The sequence below is a fragment of the Periplaneta americana genome, chromosome 16 (genome assembly GCF_040183065.1).
Source record: "Periplaneta americana isolate PAMFEO1 chromosome 16, P.americana_PAMFEO1_priV1, whole genome shotgun sequence".
Taxonomy (NCBI): Eukaryota; Metazoa; Arthropoda; class Insecta; order Blattodea; family Blattidae; genus Periplaneta; species Periplaneta americana.
In genome coordinates, this window is record NC_091132.1 from 173,481,649 (window position 1) to 173,506,601 (window position 24,953).

The following is a 24,953-nucleotide window of genomic DNA, read 5'->3' on the forward strand; positions in this document are numbered from 1 at the left end:
GATTTTACACCCACTGATTGACTTTACCTTCCTCTACGGTAACCTTTCTCCACGCACTTGATCAATGTTTATGGAGTAAATGCTACCACTTATTCACAAAGAAATCTTTGACTTCAATTAAAAATGTGGAAAATCTTAAAAGAATATTGATTGCAGATCTTCTTCTGTTATTGACGTAGGCCTACACACTGTTATACATGTTAGGTTGTGGTTGTACTCGAGATGGATTTTTGACAGCTTAAATCATTTTCGAAATATTTGAGAATTACTAAAATGCTGAAGCGTAAGATTAAATCCAGCAGGATAAACGTAGACATGAAGGAATGGCCAAATTCAACATCGATCATTGCGTTAATCGAATTATTTCTTTATGAGTAACAACAGTGATAGACTAAGGAAAAGCATCAGTTATAAAATTCATTTTCTGCTTACCTTCTGAAAGCATGTATGCATATAGAAATTGTTGTTGGGAATGTTGCCACTATGGCCCGGTTTCTTCAACATTTGTTAAAATGCACCTAACATAGCGTTAATTAACTCTAAGTTAAAAGTATGAATTGGTGTTAAAATTATTGCGTTTCTTCAACTTTACATTGCATATTTTAACATTCTGTTTGTTTACTCTTTGTTAGGACCAGAGATTCTAGAGTTTAATCATAACCTATAACCAAGCATAGGCTCACTTCTGTTTTCTGAACTCTAACAATTGCGATTCTCGCTTGTTTCCGTTGTTTGTGTCAGAGAGGATAGAAGTCTTTCTATTCTCTCAGGTTTGATTTCTGCTTCTTTCCTCGTCTGTATCACAATAGTAATAGTGTGGAGCGAAGTATTGGTATTGCTGTTATGAAGTGCAAAACACTGGAACAAAAAGAAATCGTGGGACTAATTTCTCTTCGTTCGAAATAAACCTTCTGCTGGAAATTATTTCGCAGTATAAACCAATTAATGAGAATAAACAAACAAACGGATCTAAGTTGAAAGAGAAAAGTGAGGCTTGGCAGAAAATAGCCTATACCTTTGTATGAACTTCTGGTCTGTCAAATCACAGAAATCATCCCCTTTGTTTATGTATTCATGGATATCATTTTCTAAATAATCCAGATATATAAGTTCAGCATCGAACGCACCAGCCATATTGGATACTTCTATGGTAACAGAGAGTTAAATGATTTAACTGCATGAAATTGGGCAGTTAAATTAACATAGGATTTAACAGCCTGTTAGTACTAACAGTTGTTGAAGAAATGCTTCAACCGTTAAGTTTACAGTTAAAATGGAATAACACGCTGTTATAATTTAACAGAGGTTGAAGAAACCGGGCCTAACATTGCTACTGTTTAATAACGTTATACAATATTTTCGTCTTCGTCTGACATAATTAGGAGCATTAAATCCAGACATTTGTGATGGGCAGGGCATGCAGCACATATGGACAAATCCAGAAATTCATATAGAGACTTAGTTCGGAGGCCAAAGGGAAAAAGACCTTTGGGGAGGCCGAGATGTAGATGGGAGGATAATATTAAAATGGATTTGAGGGAGGTGGAATGTGATTGTGAAGTCTGGATTAATCTTCCTGAGGATAGGAACCGTTTTTGGGCTTATGTGAGGGCAGCAATGAACCCCCGTTTTCCTTAAAAGCCATAAGTTAGAGTTTTGTCTAGAAGTGTATTCGAGTTTGTTAAAGAATCCCTTTTATTATGGAAAATTTATTTTATACTAAACTGTTGTATTGTAAATATTTGTATTATAGGAGATATTATTCCATAGACGAGGCGTTCCGAAGTCAACATGATTAACTCCACTTTTGGTTAGTTCAGAGTTTCTAAGTTGACCATATTTTCAGTGGGCAATGTGATGAACTCCATAGTTCAGTAAAAAGGCCACAGAATGCAATATTATTCTTGACTACAACACAGAATCAATTGTGTGTATTCAACTTTAACCTTGAATATCTCAAAATCTTTGGAAAAGGAGTTAATCATGTTGACTTCTGAACGCCACAGATATACTTAACCAAAATGACTCGCAACGTTGTATTCTGAGAGGGAAGGAGCTTTCAGCGTTAAATTTGAGATTTTATGCTCGACCATGCCGAAATGTAGTAATTGTACACCTGGTAGTAGCCCTTTAATGCACCTCATTAAAGTACACCTACTCATTATAGTTCAGTTGTTCAGCCAATGAGAGATCACTATTGTAGCATTATAAAACCGCAAGTATCGATTATTCTCGGATATGTAATCGAAAGACGACTAGCGAAACGTCACGGAGGCTGGAAATCCAATACTGTCGCAGAAGGTTATGTTCTGTTACTATAATAATTAGCGTTAATTGTAAATAATATTCAAATAAATTCAATTTGTCATCTCGTTTTTCAAATCTAAATCAATTTCCAGGTTATATCAAGATTAATGTTCATGTTATTCTCTAGATTATATCATGGTCAATGACATTCGTTCCTCGGAAAAAATCAATACTTTCGCGTCTGCGCACATCTCACAATTTAGAAGGTCAGTTCCGCTCCTCACTTAGATAATCATAACTTGAATACTTATGAATAATTTCAAGTTAGAAATATGGTCGAGCATAAAAAGTCGCATGAAACTTGCCTGTAATGATAATTAAGACACTCGTATAAAAATTATGAAGCTCGGTTGTGCTCGTTTCATAAACAAACATACTCGCATCTTAATTACTACCATTATAGGCTCGTTGCATAATGTCCTATTATATTATTACTAGCTGAAAGTACCCGGCGTTGCGCGGGTTTTCCTTTCTGCTTCTATTTTTAACGAAATGGTTATTAAATTTTCGGAAATCTCCAAAACCCAACTATAGACAACCATAACAAATTGTCTTTACTAAGCTTTCCTCGTCCATAAAGATGAATCGTTACTTAACGTCACTTACATGAATTAATGAACTCCTTAGCCAAATGCCTGCCAGGGTTAACTAAATTTAAAATAGTTTTAGATCAGGCACCGAGAAGAAAACATTTCATCATGTGCTTCACAATTAATTTTTTTTTTTTTTAATTTATATATTTATTTGTTTTGTTTATTCATGTATTCTGGTGTAGATAAGGCCATTAGGCTTTCTCTTCCACACCGCCAGAAATACAAATAAAATAATAGAAAAATCAAACTACAGTATAAACAAAGTAAAACCCAACGAAAATATATACAGGCTACAGTCACACAACCTTTAAATGAGTTAACATTGTCTTGGAGTTCAGCAAAACAAAAACACACCCTTCGATCTCTATACACCCTCTTAGTGTTGACTCAATGTTCTACGGATCTTACATTGTATCACTGCCGGTCAGTTACCACTAAGTTTCAAGTGCCTTATCTTAGTCGTGGCTGTCAGCGTATTAAATAATTTTTCTTGCCATCTCCTTTCCTCCCCACCACAAATGTGACATTGTACTGAGGCAGAGATAAAATAATTATAAGATCTGTACATTGATCTGAAGCTGTGCTGACATACATTTCACGTAATTTTATATCTACATGTGCTTTCACTTTAATGTCAGAGAGCTGACGGTAATTAGGAAATTCCCTTGTTCCCAGTCTGAATCCGTTGGGATGTCATCGTGAGCCGAAATTTATCTGTCATACCAAAGAATCAATATATACAATATAATTCAGTTTATATTGGAAGATTTTTTACCCCTTGACAGCTGTACGTCCGCTTATATCTTACCCGGGCTTTTTAAATATGACTCGAGATATTACATCTGACAAATTCAGAACATATTAAATATATTACTTTTTATTTTATATACACACTGCAGATGGAGTATAATTTTGCAAGAAGTGAAGATGAATAATAATATTTTGAAAGACATATATTATGTTATAGAAATGAAGTGACTGTTCTTTCCACAATGCTTAACATTCTACACTGGCAACATGATTACACAGAATTTCGCAATAACACATTATCGAACACGGACAATAATATTTTGAAAGATACGTATTTTAGAATTAATATAGTGTTATTTTCAGTGGGCTTACGTATATTCACATACTACATTAGGGACATGACAAAAGTATCATTGATATGCATACAATTCGTTTTTCCCTCTTTTGTATAAAGGTGTATACATGTTTAGGTGTGCTCACTCGAAAGCAAGTTACGCAATTTATTTACAATGTGAAAAACACGGAGTTTTTAAGTGAATGCCTGCAACTTTGAGCGACTATCTTTGAGCTTTACGAATGCTAGTCGCACTGAAATGGCAGTTGCTTAAAATCGAATGGCGTGTTACTGGCTACCATAGGAATATGTGGGATAAAATCATCTTTTCTTTTCGTTTTGCCAGTTAATACTGTCACTTCTGTTACGTTTGGCATGAGTTTTTTCACACCAATTCCTGTTCCATTGCGTACTTTTTGTGGATCAATATTTCGCAATAGTACTATTGGTGATTCAATATTAAGTATTCAATTATGTGTTGACAATCCTTGCGATTTCAAAGAATTCAAGAATTCAGTTTGATAAAACACAGTCTGCTCACTATGTACAACTATGTCGAGAAACACACAATACGTTCTGGACTGCATAAAGACACTTAATGCATGAATTGTCTAGATTTTGGCCTTCATGATGTATCTACAATGTTATTTTATATCGTTTTGCTTTTTCCATGGCCTCACGAAAGTCGATGTAGAATACAACATACAATAATAAAGAACAATTGTCTGTAGAAGATTGCATTTAAGACCGTATATATTTTTATGTTGTTATCTTTTTAATTAATTTGACGTCTATTTGTCCGATTTTAATGTAGCCTATGTTCTTCTCCTGGTTATGTAGGTTAAATGTGCAAACTTTGACACAAATCGGTCAAAGCATGTAGATTTGTATAGAGAACGTACACACATACATACATACATAGCCACATTGACTTTTATAAGATTATCACGAACTCTATGCAAGCAAAAACAATTGTACACTGTATGATGTGCATATCTGGGGATGGATATATTCAATGTTTCGTTTCTTAATGTGTTGTGAAACCCTATTTTGGTACTGCCCTGAGTAATAAAATATCACATGCCTAATGCATTTGCACGCATTTCTAGAACATAAATCATTTTTTTTACACATATTACACTGTATAAATTATTTACAGCTAATCAACTGCCCTATTGTTAGTTATTTCCAGTGTCCTTTAAGGTCTTGAACGTATTCTGCCTTCAGTTTTCTTTTCTAATATGTCGCCTGTGTTGAAAGTTAGCCAAAGACTGCCACACAGAACCAGATTTGCTTCTGTTTCATATTAACTCTTTTTTAAAATAGCTAATAAAATTATTCACGATGTGTTTCTGTCCCGTAGGAAGGGAATTTATCCCACCTGGAAGTGTCCGGCATGAAGACAGAATGTGTGGACCAGAGTTACGATATCAAATCAGAGATAAAGGTTGAAGATGCCACACCAGTGCCTATCAGCTTTCCTGTGGTGAAATCTGAAGTTGATGTAAGTGGTACAATGTCAGTGTATAGATATACCAGTAGTGCATTGTAATGTATGTCAGACATATTAACAGTCTCGAATTGTCTTAACTGTTTTCTCTTTTTTTCATTACGTTCACAAATTAGACGGTTTTCATTTTAGGTTTGATATAAAATAACAATTCGCAAGTATATATTTCTAGTAGGGAGCAGAGAAATATCTCGAATACACGGAGAAAATATTGTCTAGAGACGGATTTGATTTTAAGTTTACGACGTTTCTTATTTTGTAATTGATGAATGTGTTCAAACGATGTAAAGGCTTATACAAAATTCACAAAAGATTTGGCAGTCCTCTAAATTTGTTAAGAAGTATGTTTATAGAGAAAATATATATATATATATATATATATATATATATATATATATATATAACCACCGACGTACGTCAGTCTACTGAAGAGCTTGCCTGCACATCCGAAGTTGCGCTCAGTTGTGGCTTCGATACCTGCTTGGGCTGATTACCTTGCTGATGTTTTTCCGAGTATTTCCCCGAACATAAGGCATATGACAAGTAATGTAAGTAACCAAGTAGTTAGTAGAAAATAATAATAATAATAATAATAATAATAATAATAATAATAATAAAATTGTTAATAATAATAAAAATGTTGGTAATAATATTATTATATTATTATTATTACTAACACTTTATTATTATTATTATTATTATTAACACTTTTATTATTATTATTATTATTATTACTAGCCATACCCATGTGCTTCGCTGCACGTGTTAGAAATAAATATAAAGTAATTACATAATTAAAATAGGACATTTGATCCAGGGAAGATTCGTGTTTGATAGAAGGATAAATCGTTTATTATGTTACTTAATTTAAATTGCATTAAAGAAAAATTAAAATGCGATCATTTTGATCCAGTCATAAAAATTATTTTAGGAAATACTGGAAACGAATGCCTATCAAGTTTTCTGTGCGTAAGAAGCTATTTTAATCTTACCTGTCCTCGATTCACTCAGAAGTTACTGTAATAACATTATAGGATTAGTCCATCTAGAGAAACGTCACTTTCCAATGGTGAATTAATAATTATATAAATCGGTTAATTTAGCTTCCTATATTACTTCATACAAACACAGAAACATTGTCTGTGGGCTACCGTATCTTTCATAGATTTCGATTGTTGTTGTCCAAGGCCCCTTATAGATGAAGTCATTTTTTTTTATTTCATTACACCGCCTTATATGACATTGTTATTGTAATTTTGAAACTCATTTATCTCATTAAATATCAGTCCTATCAAAATTTTGCATGGAATAAAACTTATCAGAAATTATTTTTAAAGAAACTTTTGTTATGTAATATTTTTCATGTAAATTAATATGAAGGGAGATATTTCGATTTATTTAATACGAGCACCCTTATAACCTCCCTTTTAAATAAAATATTTTGAATGCCATATAGCCTAAATTCTAAAGTACAACGAACTTAATCTATATTCTATTTTTCATATAAATCGGTTCAGCCATTATCACGTGAAAAGGTAACAAACATCCAAACAGACAGAGAGACAGACAGACATACAAACAAAAATTTCAAAAAAGTGATTTTCGTATTCAGGGCGGTTAATTATATATGTTAGGACCAATTATTTTTGGAAAATCGAAAATTACCAGAAAAATTTCGGCTACAGATTTATTATTAGTATAGATTATTATTATTATTATAATAATAATAATAATAATAATAATAATTATTATTATTATTATTACTATTATTACTATTATTATTTCTAATGTAACACTAACTTGCTTTTAGTTCATGTATCTAAATACTATACAATTAATATTAAATAGCCTGCGATAGGTACAGTCTGGAATGCGTCCGGGAATATGAAAACCTTATGTTGTTTCGGAAGCTTCCACAGACACGACAAATTCCAGGTTCCATTGCTCTTTTCATTTGGGTTTACGAATCTCTGAATCCACAGCAAAAATATGTTTTACAAATTAATTTACAAGTATTTTGGCAACATCTTTATTTTCTGCTATCATAGGTCAAAAGAAGAAAACGTGTTAGAGAGTCTGTATCTTGAGATAATATAACTCTGAACAGGGACATGATGTCTTTTCGACTGTTTATTTATTTATTCTTGCAAATTGTGGATATATATTTTCCAGGCCATTTATACATGACATGCACATACTTTCAATGCTGAAACTTGTCTTACAATACGATGAAAGAGTAATGGAACGGAAAAAAATTCTCTCTGGCGCCGGGATTTGAACCCAGGTTTTCAGGTCTACATGCTGAAGCTTTATCCACTAAGTCTCACCGGATACCCACCCCGGCGTCGGACAGAATCGTCTCAGATTAAGTTCCAACTCTTGGGTTCCCTCTAGTGGCCGCCCGGGTTCAAATCCCGGTGCTGGAGAGAACTTTTCTCCGTTCCATTTCTCTTTCATCATATGATGACGCAGAATATCTGCATGGAAATATCATATGTACTTCGGTACATTAAAATAATATATTGTCTTACAATGTCTTACAATACAAGCAAGTAGTCTGAGTATAAAGAAAGATGTATGAAGGACATAAATCAATGCAATTGGGAGGAACCTAATTTGGATTTTGTATAAAAGTCATTACAGCCTTACTCAAGAGTTAGATCGAATTCACTAACTTTGAATATTGGGGCGTCTGACATAGTAAACTAATAACCCATATGGTCAGTTAAAGCTCTCTTCATTGTTTACTCACTTTTCCAGGAAGATTTGTCGGATGTGGACAGAGTTCAGCAGGAACAGGAAGTGGAAGTGTCTTCAGAAGAGGATGAAGTGTTGACTGAGAGGTGAGTGTACTGTGCTGGTTTTGCTTCTTTCATTCTTTCAGAACTTCATTTAATGAAGACGAGGAAAGTAAATTTTATAATGTATGATACTTATTTTTATTTACTATAAAGAGTCTGTGAATTTTTTTTTTTTTTAATACATCATTTAATATTTCCTTTGCAATAGCAAATTCTGCTATAGCTTTTTAATTTTACCTTGGCGGAGAGCAGTAATCTGTTTAATTTATTTTCTATTTAATCTTCTTTAGTAACCTAAACTTTCGAATGTAAAGAATTTATATTGTGTAGCAAATTTTGAGAAGTTGTGATTTGATAGATTACTATTGTTTTATGAAATGGGTACATTATGGTCACTCAACTAGTTCTGGTCAAAGCATTCAAAATGTGAAGTTTCAAACCACCGTTGCTGTCCCCACTTTCTTTACCTTGTGCTGTGTGAGACATATAGTCACGAAAGTTTCATCTAATGAGAGCTGTGGTAGCTCATGCAAGAGTGGAATCTTGATCACATCCGAGTGTGGCACAGTTCTCATAGCTGAAGTTAGATGAGGATGTAATCTCTTATCAGGATTATTTCGATTGATGCATATTCATTCATTCATTCATTCATTTATTATATTCCATAGATCTGACATGAGCAATGAAGGTTTAAGATGTGAAACAAGTCAAAATTTTACAATATTACATTTACAGCTTTTACAATATTTTACATTTTTACAGTTTTACAATTCACTAATTTTCTACAATTTTTACAATTTTCTGTAATTTTTTACAATATTTTGGCGAGATGTATTGAGATGAGGTGAGGTCCGGGGATTCTCCAAAACATTACCCGGCATTTGCCTTTTGTTTGGAGGAAACCTCGGAAAAAACCCAACCACAGAATCAAATCAAAGTGTTGAAATGAAGTGATGCCGAGGATTCGCCATAGACTATCCGGCTTCAGTCTCACGGCTGTTGAAAACGTTGAAAGAAACCATTTAGTGACACTAAATGGGGATCCAACCAAAGCCCGAACGCAGCTCCGGATCAGCAGCCCAGCGAGTCTGCCGACTGAGCTACATCGATGGCTCTACTAAAAGTGTACAATACATAGCCAATCACATTATTAAATTTACAAACGCAAACGATCATTCATCAGTTGAGCTATATGTATTATACAAAACAAGTACGTTAATTAAATTTAAGGCGTAAACAATTGAATCAGTTGTGATATACAGAAATTGATAATACATATCATGCAAACTACTTCAAATTACAAACACAAACAATTTACCAACAGTAATCTCACTGGAGGTTTTGATTTACCTAGAGAAAATCAAAACTCGATTGCTATTTATTTGACTATTACACGATTAGAAGAAATTATATAAAGTTAGAAGTAACGAAGTACTCAAATACAATAAAATATTAATTGATTTTCGAAAATACAAAACTGTCTTCAAATTTGTACCATCTCAACATTATAAATATTACGCTAGTAGATGGCAGTAGTGTGTTATGATTAGCTGTTTTCTTATCAGTTGTGCCAACTATGGAATCTTCATTGAACTCTGTGGGCGGTTGTTGGTCAAGAAGGCTTTGTTGATTCAGTTTCATTTTTATTAAAACAGTTGCATTCCACTTCAATTATCCTGATCCCAGTAATCAACGTCACTTGACAGATGAATTTCAATAAATCTTAGTATTAAACAATTTCTTATAAGTGACTATTCATAATATCATATAGCAGAAGCTATAACATAACCTAAATAATATAAACAAGTGTTAGAAAAGTTCTAATTACGGATGATGAAATAAACAAGAAACATTTATAATTAACGATGATGAAATAAAAAATAAACCTGAAAAATTTTAAAAGAAACAATTATTGAAAGTACAATTTTCAAATTTGAATGTTTTATTGGTTGGTTATTCAGTTGATGTTTAATTGCTCGTGTGCGTAAAAGAAGTGAACTTGATGTGCATGGTGCTCTTCATTTATTTGTAAATAGGGATTCAGGGAAAATGCATAGCTATGACCAGTGATCTTTATTAATTCTTGTTCTTGAATGCCAATGTGAGTCATATTTCAAAGTGCTGTACATCGACTGGAGTGGTTTGTAATTTTCTGTTTTTTGCCGTCCAGACCAGTGCAGTTTGAAATGTTGGCAAACAAAGAAACAAATGCTAGGATAGTGATAAAAATAAACAAATGCTAGGGACGCGATAAAATTAAACAAATGCTAGGGACGCGATAAAATTGTGCGATAGGCAGCCATGATTGGTTGAAAGACGTCCTTTCGTACCGTTTTATTGGTCAAAAGTAGTGTGAAGTAGTAAAAGTGTAATAGTCAATAGAAGATATATGATATTATCAATAAGGAAATAATCCTTTCTACTTGTCTTTCCATTTGTCCACTGGCGCAAATGCTGAACACAAATTTTGCATACCGTATGAGGAGCCCATGGTTGACCATAATGTCCATGCTTGACACCAAAATAACCTAAACGTGCGGTTTTTACAAACTCGGAAATACGTTTCGAAATAACGTTAAGTGTGTACTCCCAATATATACAACAAAATACGTGGCGATAATTCAAGCACAACCATTGGGAAGTAGCCATTTCTTTGCGATGCACCATCTCCAAATTGAAATGATATGAATGAGAATATACCAATACAGTGACAACTGCGATGTATTTAAGTTCTGACATTTCAGAATCCAATGTTTCGGAAGTAAAGTGAACATCACCACTATTGATGCTATCAACTGGTCAGGTCGTAAAATTCATAAACACTTAAGAAATGAAGCATTCCAAACTTGGACAAACCATACCTTGCGTGGTAAAGGGGTTATTGTTTATAGTGATCTCCCCAAGGCTAACTCATGGGTAAGCAATCGAAAGGGCCTATCTTCCTCAGAATGCACCAATGCTTTAAAAATGTGAAGGAATATTTTGGCAGTTCGCGCAATACCTGGCAGAACTCTAAGCACAACCCGCTGCCGTCATCCAGACTGTAGCGATCTTGAAACACTTGGACACGTGCTTGGACAATGCCCCAAAGGCGAGCTGCTGATCAATGCTAGATATCATCGTGTACGACATGCTTTGGCGACATCGTTAAAAACTTTAAATTTGGAAATTCATGAGGAAGTACATTGTGTGTCCGTTTTCAAAGGAATCAAAGTCAGGCCACCGAAGTTGATATTGAGAAGAAGTCCATATATGATCCTTGTCTGCCGTATCATTCTCAAAAGTACAACATCCCTCTTAAACAATGGTCTGTCATTGGTTTGCTGTTTGGCAGTGGAGGTTCTATTACAAAATTCACATGGAATTATATTAAGAAACTTCACATTTCTTTTGATTATGTAATGTCTGTTCTTATAAATATTATCAAAGATTCTCTTCAAATATTACATCATGATCTCTATTTGAATTAATCCACTTATATTTGCCTGCAACAATTTACTTTCTTTTCTCTTTAATGTGTCACATCACATTATATTGTACATGTTTATTGTATTCATTATGCACAAAAATCCACAAACAGAAGAACGAATTCCGAAAAGCAACTCTATAATGATGATATCTAAAATTATATAGTCTACTAAAACCGTTATAAAAATGTGGATATCATTAAGAATAATATATCAAATCAAAATTTAAATTTTTCTACTTAATAAAATTATAATAGAAGTTACACAACACAGAACTGCACGTATTGTATTCTTCACCTGACATAAGTAGGAACATCAAATCCATACGATTGAGATGGCCAGACCTTGTAGCACGTATGGGCGAATCCAGAAATGCATATGGAATGTTAGTTGGGAGGCCGGAGGGAAAAACACCTTTGGGGAAGCCGAGACGTAGATGGGAAGATAATATTAAAATGAATTTGAGGGAGGTGAGATATGATCATAGATACTGGATTAGTCTTGCTTAGGATAGGGACCGATGGCTTGCTGATGTGAGGGCGACAATGAACCTCTGGGTTCCTTAAAAGCCAGTAAATAAGTATATAAAATTAATACATAAATTCAACTAAATCTAAGAAGGAGTTAGGTATCATCTGTACAATATTCTCCGGGCAGATCACGTAACACCATCCCTCGAAATGTTGTCCTCGCTCCGTCTAGAAGATCGTAGGAAAATCCACTGTCATTCCTTTCTCTTTCAATATTGCATTTCTCCACTCCTCTCTATCTTGCGTCTCGTTTTCAAAATCTATCCACCCATCATAACCTAGACACACGATCACAACACTCCTCAATATTATCCATTCCCTCCCACCGAACATCCTCATTTTCATCTTCTTTCACTGTGGCTGTTCCTCGGCTTTGGAATTCCCTACCGAGTAATGTCATGGACTGTCAGACATCAAACCTATTTAAAAATAGCTAACGAAATATTTTTCTAACAATTCTCGTTAACAATAATAGCTGTTTCAGGTTTCTCAATGTTTAATGGTTATATTTATGACAGATAAATTACCTCATTATTATTATTATTATTATTATTATTATTAATATTATTGTTTTTATTGTTATAACTATTTCTTAGCAATGTTTATTATTGTAACACTAACATTACTTATCCAACTTTCATTATTTATTTTCATGTTATGGTCTAGATATTAATGTAATAACTATGTAAGCAATTGTATTCAATTAGATTTAGAGTCTGGCTGGGCGGAAGAGGCCTACTGGCCTTAGCTCTGCCAAATTAAATAAATAAATTATTATTATAATTTTTTGAATCAGCGCCTCAAACAACCCCAGAAACAGGTATAAAGACCGAGACACCAACAAGAAGCATATTCGCTTTTATTATTGTCTGATATATGTATAAAATATAATGAATGTTCATTTCAGCATTGTCGATAATGTTGAGAAGAGCGTGTTACGATATTCCGCCAGCATTGATCGTGAAAAAGACAAATCGACGCAGTGTGGTAGCAAGAGGGAAGAGTGTTCAAACTTTAGCGATGTGAGTCATAATGTTATCACCTGTGATATGTGCGACAAAGTATTTCTTACTAAGCAATCACTGAATCTTCATTCTCAAATACACAAAACTGAAAAGTCATTCAAATGCAAGGTTTGTGGAAAGTGTTATTCAAGATCGACATATTTTAGGAGACATGCTCTCGTACACGACGCCAGGAGGGCAGTAAAATGCGACTACTGTGGAAAGTGTTTCACGCGATTACAGCTGTTAAATATACATTCCCGGATACACACTTGCGAAAAGCCATATACGTGCGAGGAATGTGGAAAGTGTTTCTCACAGTCTGGACATTTAAAGTCGCACGTACGAATACACACTGGCGAAAAGCCATATGCGTGCGAGGTATGTGGGAAGTGCTTTTCACATTCTGGACAGTTGAAGGCGCATGTACGAATACACTCTGGCGAAAAGCCATATACGTGCGAGGAATGTGGAAAGTGTTTCTCACAGTCTGGACATTTAAAGTTGCACGTACGAATACACACTGGCGAAAAGCCATATGCGTGCGAGGTATGTGGGAAGTCCTTTTCACGATCTGGAAAGTTGAAGTCGCATGTACGAATACACACTGGCGAAAAGCCATATGCGTGCGAGACATGTGGTAAGTGTTTCACACTCTCTGAACAGTTAAAGTTGCATGTACGAATGCACACTGGGGAAAAGCCGTATACGTGCGACATATGTGGCGAGTGTTTTCCGCACTCTGGAAAGTTGAAGTTGCATTTACAAATACACACTGGCGAAAAGCCATTTACGTGCGATATATGTGGGAAGGGTTTTTCACACTCTGGAATGATGAAGTTTCATGTACGAATACACACTGGAGAAAAGCCATATACATGCGAGGTATGTGGGAAGTGCTTTACACAGTCTGGAAATTTGAAGTCACATGTACGAATACATACTGGCGAAAAGCCATATACGTGCGAGGTATGTGGAAAGTGTTTCTCAATCTCTGAACAGTTCAAGTTTCATGTACGAATGCACACTGGGGAAAAGCCATACAAGTGCGATATATGTGACGAGTGTTTTTCACACTCTCGAAAGTTGAAGTTGCATGTACGAAAACACACAGGGGAAAAGCCATATAGGTGCGATAAATGTGGGAAGTGTTTCGTACACTCTGAACATTTGAAGGCGCATATACGAGTACACACTGGCGAAAAGCCATATACATGCGAGGTATGTGGAAATTGTTTCTCGACATGGTCAATTTTAAACACACATGCTGGCGTACACACAGGAGAAAAGCCATACAAATGCGATATTTGTGGAACAAGATTTTCTCAAATGGTGTATCTAAGGAAACACATTCTCAGACACACTGGCCAAAGACCATTTAAGTGCGAGTCTTGTGGAAAGTGTTTCTTAACAACTGGAGATTTAAACTTTCATGCCCGCATACACACAGGCGAAAAGCCTTTTAAATGCGTGGTATGTCGAAAGAGTTTCTCATCAACGGGAACCTTTAAGAAACATATGCGTATACACACAGGTGAAAAGCCATTTAATTGCGAGGTATGTGGAAAGAGTTTCTCAGCAACGGGAAACTTAAAGAAACATGTGCGTATACACACAGGTGAAAGGCCATTTAAATGCGACGTGTGTGGGAAGTGTTTTCCACATTTGGGAGCCTTAAAGAGACATTTAATGACTCACACAGGTAAAACCATGCAAATGTGACGTCTGTTCATATTGTTTTTCACGAGAGACTATTGTCTACTTGTGTCCGCCTACACACGGGCTAGTCACCATTTAAATGTGATATCTGCAAAAGGAGTTATCTGTGATCGGGAAGTAAATGTTTCACTTCTAAATGTTAACTCAAAAGACATCTTTTCACACGTAACTAAGTTTCACTACACTGTTATGTAAATTTCTGCTGGACAATTAGTAGATATAAAACAAATACAGTGTGGATTATTCACTTGAGTGTCATCTGATCGCCGTTGCTTTGTGGAAAATTGCAACGTCCATAACCGTGAACCGTCGCTGGGTCTGGTAGGACTTTTGATTGCTGAAATAAATGATAAATATCTTAATTATACCAAAAAAAAACCCAGCCCTGAAACGGTACGATCAGGTTTGTAATCTGCACGTCGCGGTAATTGAGTAACAACACACATTCCCTATGTTTAAGACAAACATTCATTTAGAGTAGACAACAAAATAACTTCTTCACACATAAAATATCTTCGTCACAGGCTCATGTTATTCAAACCCAACTAGTCACTTTACATTGATATTTACTCCTCCTTGCTGACATCCATCTTGTCGACGCAACTCACGCATAACCAATACTCAACACACACATAACCGTTACTCTCAAATTGGTCACCCCTTAAACTTCATACAACTATGGATGCCTCCATTTCGAATTCCATACTCGTCAAATAGGTTCTGTTGTAATGACTAAGTAAAACGTAAACCAGAACTTCTTGTAGTTTGTGGTAGACTTTTAGTTACAAAACAGCTTGAGATTCAGTAACATCAAATTAAAATACCGACCGGTATTTGGCCAAAATTGACTGCACGATAGCCAGACAGAAAATCGAATGCAGTTCATCGTTAGTAGCACATCAAAACCCACTGAGTCTAAACTTTCCGGCTACGTCAGCCAAATGCTACTATCCATTACTGATAATGACGGTAATGACATACTAAAGATTTGCACATCAGTAGCAACATACACTATAAACGTCCAATGGAACGTATCCTTTGCCAACGAGTCTTCACAGCAGACTCCACATCATTCCACTCGCTTGGCGATACGTATTACCCCAACGAATCTCTCCCCGGCAGATTTAACTTAACTTCCACATAGTAAAGCCCGCTACTACATACTTTCCTCAACAAGTTGTAGTCCCAGACTTCTAACGCCCCAACAGTCTTCATTTCACTGAGCCTGCCGGCATGCACCCGACCTCAGACGGACTCTACAACCGAAATACAACAAGCTTCTCAGGCGAAATTCAAACTGGAGCTACAGTCAAAACCAATCAGCAAACGATATTTTAAAATACTAACCGCTCCCCAGCCAGATATTAACTCGCCCCTCTGTTTCAACTCATCATAGATTAAAGCAACAAAACCAGAGAATATGGAAAGACGGATAAGTGAGAGGAAGTAAGCCATCTTTGAAAAGTAAGAAGAACTAGATCAGAAAGGAAAAAACGACAAGCCATCTATGAAGAGTTAGAATAATCAAAACAAACAGAGAAAAGCATAAGGATAGAATACAAATTATCCAAAACTAAATACTGAGAACCATTCACGGCAGTGGATGGGGAACAAGTACACGATAACTTCATGATTACCTCCAAATAGAATCTCTTCCCGAATATATACAAAAAATCACAAATGAACTCTATCACAAGGCAGCACTCAACAGCAACAAACTAATAAATTCTCTTGGCAGATATGATATAAACAGGAAATACAAACATCGACGACCCAAACAACTACTTTCATAAACTCAATCCATGAAAATGATATCCACAAGATTTATACTATACTCATTCAGAGCCATCTACCATAGCTGAAACAAATTTATATTTCGTTAGACACATTCGTGTCGACGGAATTTAGATACCATGCAGATACCAAAAATTATAATATTCTACAAAATTGAAGAGGAAGGGTTGATATCAACTGAAACTCTAACCAATAAACAAGATAGACGAGTTGTGTAAGGATACAAGAACAGGAAAGAAATGGAAAGGAAAAGAATGACGTGCCGAAATATAAACGGCACAACCGGGGTTATGTTTGCTGTACGTAAGGTGAGTCTTTTGATAGCATTAGCTGGCATGTACATAGTTCTCTGTTAAGGAATTTGTTTTTAGGCATTTTCTGTTAAATGAAGAACAACTATGTAGTAATGCAGCAACGCACAGACACTTTCTGACAAAGCGTCCCTCAAACTAGAGGTGCGGTTTTGTTTACGGCGATCATCGCTGGCAATTGTCGCCTGCAGTTGCTAGCAGTTAAAATGAATGCGCACGGTTTCCTTACAGCGATGATCGCCAACATAGATCGTCGGACGGGACACAGATCGCTGGAGGTTGCTTCTGAAACAACTTCAGGACGGACATCGCGGCACACATGATCAATAATCGATATTTAGTGACGGCCATGTAGAAATATTGAATCGAGTTATGGCAGCAAAACAAATGAGAATTCACAGCGATGTAGGCAGATAGAGAAAACACTTCGTGACGATCATCGCCGTAGCTTAATCACAGTCACGAACCTTGGGATGATGTTTTGCATTTCTCTGGATAGTAGCTCTCCATACATTAACAATCTCGGCACATTGAATGTATATTTATCTTGAAAGAATTTTGACAGTAATGAACTTGCACCTGTAGAAGTGCCTCTAAAATGTAAAGAAAAATATAAATAATTATCATCGTAAGTCTGAAGTTCATAGTAACGACACAAGATATAACTACTCACTGACGGAACCAAATGTCGCACAAACAATAAAACAATGGTTTATTTGTATTGGTACAAGATTCGTTTAAGCACTTACCATTAAATGTACGCAAGCTACATTATTTGAGTTTGTAATCTGTAATTTATGGATGATAGATTCTCAATACTTTCTACAGTGTAAATGAATATCTTGTATTGATATCTGTACTCAAGTATCTTAGTTATAATTTTATCTACTAATTAATGTACAATTAGTAATGTCACCTTAACCCTTTTCTGTATTGTGTTGTAATTGTGATTTGTATTTACTCCCATTCAGTAAGTTTTGTTATATTCTCATTTTTATGTCATCATCGTTAATTGAAACGTTTCTTGTATATTTCATCATACCTAATTAAAACTTTTCTAACACTTGTTTATATTATTTAGGTTATGTTTGTTATAGCTTCTGCTATATGATATTATGGACAGTCACGTATCAGAGTTTGATTAATACTAAGATTTATTGAAAATCATCTGTCAAGTGACATTGATTACTGGCATCCGAATGATTGAAGTGGAATGCAAATGTTTTAATAAAAATGAAACTGAATCTACAAAGCCTTCTTGACTAGTAACCGTCCACAGAGTACAATGAAGATTCCATAGTTGGCTCAGCTGATAACAAGAAAACATAATCATAAAACACTACTGCCATCTAGCGTAATGTTCAGATGGTACAATAATACATTTGAAGACATATTTTCGTAAGCCGATTAATATTTTATTGTATTGGAGTAGTTTGTTACTTCTAAACTTTATATACTTTCTTCTAATCGTGTAATAGTCAAATCCCACTCGAGTTTTGATTTTCTCTAGATAAATTTGCTCGTGTTCCACTGGCAGATTTATCGATAAAATCAAAACCTCTAGTGAGATTACTGTTGATAAAAAAATATTGAAAATTTTAAAATTGTATTAAATTTGCAATAGCTACTACACATGATTCACTCATAATACATCAGGCATTTATCCAAATTGCCCGCTTTATTCATGTGCACACTTGCAAACTTTTGGTCTGTCTGCTATTGCAAGTTGATATGTTTCCAGTGTGCAAATCTATCATTGCCCACTACTAGTATCACCTGAGTTTTTCACATTTAAGTCCCTTTACTTGCAGACAATGTCCTCAAATACTACACACATTTTAAATTTAAATGTTTTGAGATCGGCGATTACACGTCATGAGTCACGTCTCCAGATGATATGAAATCAGCAAAATGGAACCCGAGTAGTATGCGTACACGTTGGCCTTGTTACATGGCGCATATATTCAGTGTGAACACCTCTGTCTTTTGCTATGTAAATTGTGACACTTTTTTTCACACACTTTGCCTCTTGCTTTTAACACATTTTTCACAAATATACAGTTGCATTGGACCATATAACTCACATTCCTTCAAACAATCACGGAATTGAATTTTTCGAGCTCCCACGAGCTTCCTGAGAACTCGTCTCATAGGCTTTAACATCCTCTTGGCTAAAACTGTTCTGTGGTGAAATTTTTCCAGCATTGAGGATAGTCCTGTGAGAACAATCAGAAGATGTCCTGTGATAACAATTGTTGTCATACCTCTAAGAAGATGTCCTGACTTCAGTACCCTCTACTTGTTCAGCTTCAGAGTCATTAAGTGCCCATAATTTCGAAGATAAAGTCCAAGGTCATCACTGAGCATTCTTGGCATCGATATTTTGCAGCTGTGGAGCATTCGAGACATTGGCATATGCTTTTGCCGTGGATTTCGCCCAATACAGGCCACCAAAATGTAGATCAATATCATGAAAACGGAATCTACAGTATGCGCCAAAAAGTTTGTGGTACGACAGGCCATAACAATTGCGTCCAATTTCTGAAATAATGTGTACTATGTATGAGTTTGTGTTCCTGAGTTTTGTAATTACATAATACGCGTTGCTTATATCTCTGTAATCCTATCAATTGAGTGAATTAAATAAGCACAATATGCTATACACTTGCCCTTTGACGAAACATGTTGACGTCCATTAATATTCCCATGTAATGACATATTGTAACTAGTGGCTTGTGCAGCAAATGCTGCAAACTAAGTTCATTAGACGTTCCAATACAAATTTTTCAGATTTGCAGTATTTTGAATGAAGAATACCAGACATTTTCAAACTTATTTGCTTCCGTAATAATGAAACATACTCCCTCTGCATGTTTTTTTATGCCAAATATTTTTTCTTGAACTAATCCACCTTCAATTTTTGAGTTTCAACGCGAAACCGCAATTAACCATGTCAGGACGATCAGTGGGAATTTCATGTGTGAGTAAAGCAATAGCTATTTCAGATCATTGTGGATTGTTAAAAAAAATGCGTAGCTATTGCGTGTGGAGCTTGAAATGGAGAGGGTAAAATCATTTTATCCTGCTAAGAGATCTTGCTGAGATGATCGGAAGACTACATAATTTTGCAGACTTCTTATTTTATCAGTAAGTAATACCTTTTGGTCTTTCCTTAGGAACTGGAATTTTTGCGCTCTCTCGAGCCAATACTGAAGAGAATGACGCATATAAATATCTACACCACACCGCCATTAAGTATATGAAAAAGACCCAACCTCACTTGATTAATAACTATAAAAATATTTGATTTTTAATAACATTATTATCTTACGTAAGTTTTGTAGTTATATATACTATACAACCGGCACTCAGTAAATTATAGAAGTGAAGATCTCATTTAAGATATTCTCTACATCTACTTATATAACCCCAAAATGTTTCATTTTCATATCATGAATATAGCATTAGTATGTGTAATTAAGTAATGAAAAATAGTCACATCATGGCATTAACTATAATAATATTTCATTTCTAATGATAATAATGTCATCAAACCACCTCAAATTTTGTAGATTTTAATATCCAATACACAGCTCTACTCAGAATATTACGCACAACAGAATCAGACCTGTAAATTATTTTTAGTAAGTCTTGAAGTTTTTCATAACCAATTGAATTTGAGCTCTAAATATGTCAGCAATTCTTCAGGTAATGGCCATCGTGTAATATCCTATTGTTTATTGTAGTGTGTTTGTGTTTTGTTCTATTCTGAAAAGCCATTATTTCTCAAAACTGAAGACAGATGAATTTTGGAAAATAGGAAAATGATGTAGGAAAATTGATATTTCACTGAAAACTGCTATTTTTCTGGAAAACTTCGGTTTCTAAGCTTCAAAACCAGGGGTCATTTATTAAAATCCGTTCAGCCATTTTCCCGTTATTTCCATTACCAGTTAAAATTATATATATATATATATATATATATATATATATATATATATATATATATATATATAATTCTGAACGTAACATAATAGATTTGAATAACATTTTTACTTCTCTTATTCTCGTCTGCATTTTAATATAAGGGCAATAACAAAAATCACACTTATTCTCCTCTTACGTCTCTGTCTAGCCTCGTAATTCGTGTAAGTTAGATATAACTTTTATTAAAGTGAGTGATATTCCTGAGGATATCAAGCACTAGTCTCAAGTTGCAGAGGTGCTTAGAGCAAAAGTCATGTTATATGCACCCGATATCTCAGAAACAATAGACCGATTATGTCTTCTAATTTAAGAAAGTGTAAATGCTCATTCACAATCAAAATTAAATATAACTTAAGCGTTAACTTAAAAATGTAAACGTTATGATAAAACTCAAGAACATTCACGATGGGAACATAGACATAACCGCGAAGATACTTGGTAACCATGGAAACATAACAACGACGTCATTTCGTCATATTCTGTCGTATACTTCAGAGCTCCACGATTGTGTTCTGTTTGCAAATGACGTAAGCATAAGCATGAAAGTTTGGAGTTTGCAAACTTCCATGTTAACGTCTTACGGCAATGTTAATGTCAGTGTTTATGTGAATCATTGTGAATGATCCCATTTGGTAACCTAGGCGCAAACGTCTGTGTTTATGTCACGCAAATGTTTAATTTTCATTGTGAATTGGCCTTCAGTTGTAAAATTTTTGGGAGAATTGCGATTCCAAAACACTTACAGTTTATACACACACTATTAAAATATTAGATTTTTTGTTTAAATTTATAAACAGCATAAGCTGTTGAATATTGATAGTTTACTCTACATTCAAATGGGAAAATTTACTACGTCTCTACACTAAAGCGAATAAGGATTTGAGATCTAAACGTGTGAATAATTTTTTCGCGGCATGACTTATATTATTGCAAAATACAGAGTTTCTGGACGCACATCACCAAGCCAGGGATACTGACAATATGTTGATAAATAATTATTTATGTGAATCGTCGGTAAATACATGTAATAAAGTAATTGGATTCGAACTACATAATTAACCAAATTTCCTGGCTATTCAGATGCATGTATCCTTTTTTTTTTCTATAATGCTAAATTTGAAACCTTTCCGAAATGAATACAGCAGACTAGATGACAAAATTTTCTCGACCAAATATTAGCAGGCAATTCCCATATTTATTCTACGTTTTATTTTCTTCTTGTGTGTCGTCTACAATTGTTGCTTTTGCTCCGAGTTACTTGAAATTTTCCACCTCTTCAAAGGATAAATTTTCAGTTTTTACGTTTACATCATATTTTACTATACTGTTCACGACACATAATCAACAATTGTGCCAAATGTGTTAGCAGATAAGCGAACAGATCGGGTGCTATCCTTAGATTTATGATTATTTCGCACGATCGAATGCGAATCTTTCCAAGTTATTTTTTTACACGACTCTTATTTTTTACACGATTGTTATATTTTTTTCGTTTTTTTTTTTTCGTCGATTGAGAGCAAAATCGTGGTAGCTCTTGGCTCTGGACGCTTCGACTCATTTCGCTGGCATGATGACCTTCATTTCACTCAGATGGTAGATAAACTTCACAGTCGGTAAAGCGTTCTAAAATAAATCACCAAAAATGCAATGTTACAAAATTATAGCCTACGAGTATTGTAAACAAATTTTGAACTGTGGACCCAGTAGTAGCGGTTTGTCTGTTGAAAGGTCAGTAATTCTGGCAGCTGTAATAGAAAATGTAACTTGCAATACTAGCGGCATCCTATTGTATGTTGTTGAACTTTTTTGTGTGTTGTTTTATGAACGACTGAACTCAACTCTTACGCAATAAACCAATCCTTCTTATTCCGAATGAACAAGCACGAAATACTGAATAGACCCAAAACTAGTGCGTATCCAAAAGAAATATTTAGTATTTGAAGTCTGACTTAAATAATTGTCAATTTGTAAAATATTTGCATCTCGGTACCATCTGGGTTGTAGGCTATCTCATCCAGTGTTGCCAACTGGACGGAAATTCCGCCAAAAGTGACGTAATTTCAACGTACCGGACGGAAAAAAAAAAAAGGCTCTGATGGGTGACGGATTTTCTGGCGGAAATTACGGTTTACATCGTCTTTTGTCTTGTTTAGCTGCTGTCATTTTTAATCGTTAATTTTTGGGAGATATTACTTTTTATTTGATCAGCCCTGCCTCTTCCGTACCATGTTTAAGAGTCCCCTGTTCAGATTTCCTCGTCATTAAGTTAGAAGTTGACGAATTATTATTTTAATCAGGATTGGTAAGTAAGTTGTGTTAAAATTTGCTTTATCTATTTATTAGGTTTTTTTTTTTTTTTTTTTTACGGATTCTGATTTCCAGGTGTTATACTGACGGAAATACAATTCATGTGTTGGCGATACTGATCTTATCATCGTAGCCACTGCCATCGTGATCTAGACCAGGCCGTAATGCAGGATGTGTGACGTCACTCGAAGAGTCGGGCTTTTCTATTTGCCTATACGGAGCTGAGTGAAATATATTACTTTATAGCGTGTCGGCGCTCAATTTTATTTAGTGTAATGTGTGTATAAGACCCCTTCACACTTCTTATTGCATAATATGTTGCAGAAATAATTACAAAACTGTGTTATTTTAATGTGAACGGAGTTTTACATGTTAACATAACCTGGTTGCATCAACATTTTAAGTTTGGAATGGAAGCTATTTTTAGATTTAATAAAGAAGAATTATTTAGATTCTGATTTTAATTTAGCACATCTACCTTCCTTACTTGTAGGTACAAAGTTTACCACAGTCCCTCCTATGAAATTAGTGTATGTACAGTTGTGTGTTAATCTGGTAGGTTAGATAAATACAATTCATTACAACCCAGTATAGTAGGGAACAAATAAATAATACAATTAAATTTTTATTCAATGTAATATGTGCATAAGTTCCATTTATGCGGTGCATAATGTGGCAGGAATAATAAATAAAACTGTGTTATTTTAATGTGAAGAGAATTTATCATGTTAACATAACCTATCTGCGTCAACATTTTAGGCTTAAGTTGAGAACGAAAACTGTTTTGAGATTTACTAAAGAAGAACATAGTTTTAGGATAAACTTCAGAACACGGTTACCGTCCTTACTTATAGGCAGAAAATTCACCAGTCCCCCCTATGAAATGTACATACGTTATATTACTTAGTAGAGCTGAGGTATAGTTCCGGTAATTTCTGAAATGAAAACAGTTGAATTTATTTTTTGTGGAGATGCATTTGATCCTATAAGCAAGGCATATTAAAATCCTGAACGAACCGAACTAATTTATATATGCAAGATGTATGAATACGAAGGGAACTACCTCAGCGCTAGTTTAGCCCTAGTAACATATTAAACTAATCAGACTTCAGACTGGAGTACCGTCTGAAACGAATAAATACAATTGAAGTGTAGACAAATTGCATTTATAAGTTATACGCAGCGTTATGCTTAATTATAATGCATAATTGCGAATATGGAAATAAGGCAAGTACTGATAGAATAAACATAACCTATAACTTCAACACATTAAAATATGCGTGCGATGCAACTGAAAATTGTTGAAACGTGCATAAATGAATGTGGAAGAATTTCGTAATGGAGCATGAATGCTTTATTTCAACTAATTACAATTCTAGATACTGTAACAGTAATGAAAACTACAGGGTATAATTTTTCGTAATATACTATATGTATCTCGTTTTTAGTTCAAATTTGTATATTATCAAACGTCGTATTATTTACTCGTATAATGTAGGTTATTCACAAAATAGAAAGGGCGCAATAATTTAAATTTAA

The 24,953-nt window shown here is 34.7% G+C and overlaps 1 protein-coding gene across 4 annotated transcripts in view; it reads left to right on the forward strand.

Annotated features, from left to right (window-relative positions):
- Positions 1–23,864, forward strand: part of LOC138691962 (zinc finger protein 665-like) — a 35,800-nt gene extending 11,936 nt beyond the window's left edge. For 2 of the 4 annotated variants that reach the window (XM_069814643.1, XM_069814644.1), the window contains 3 exons: positions 5,348–5,488; positions 8,255–8,337; positions 13,200–18,366. In XM_069814643.1, coding sequence (XP_069670744.1) covers positions 5,348–5,488; positions 8,255–8,337; positions 13,200–15,018 — 2,043 coding nt within the window. In that variant the 3' untranslated portion in view covers positions 15,019–18,366. Of the gene's footprint in view, positions 1–5,347; positions 5,489–8,254; positions 8,338–13,199; positions 18,367–23,489 lie in introns of those variants that run through there. The other 2 variants (XM_069814645.1, XM_069814646.1) reach the window with 2 other exon arrangements.
- Positions 23,865–24,953: the final 1,089 nt, after the last annotated feature.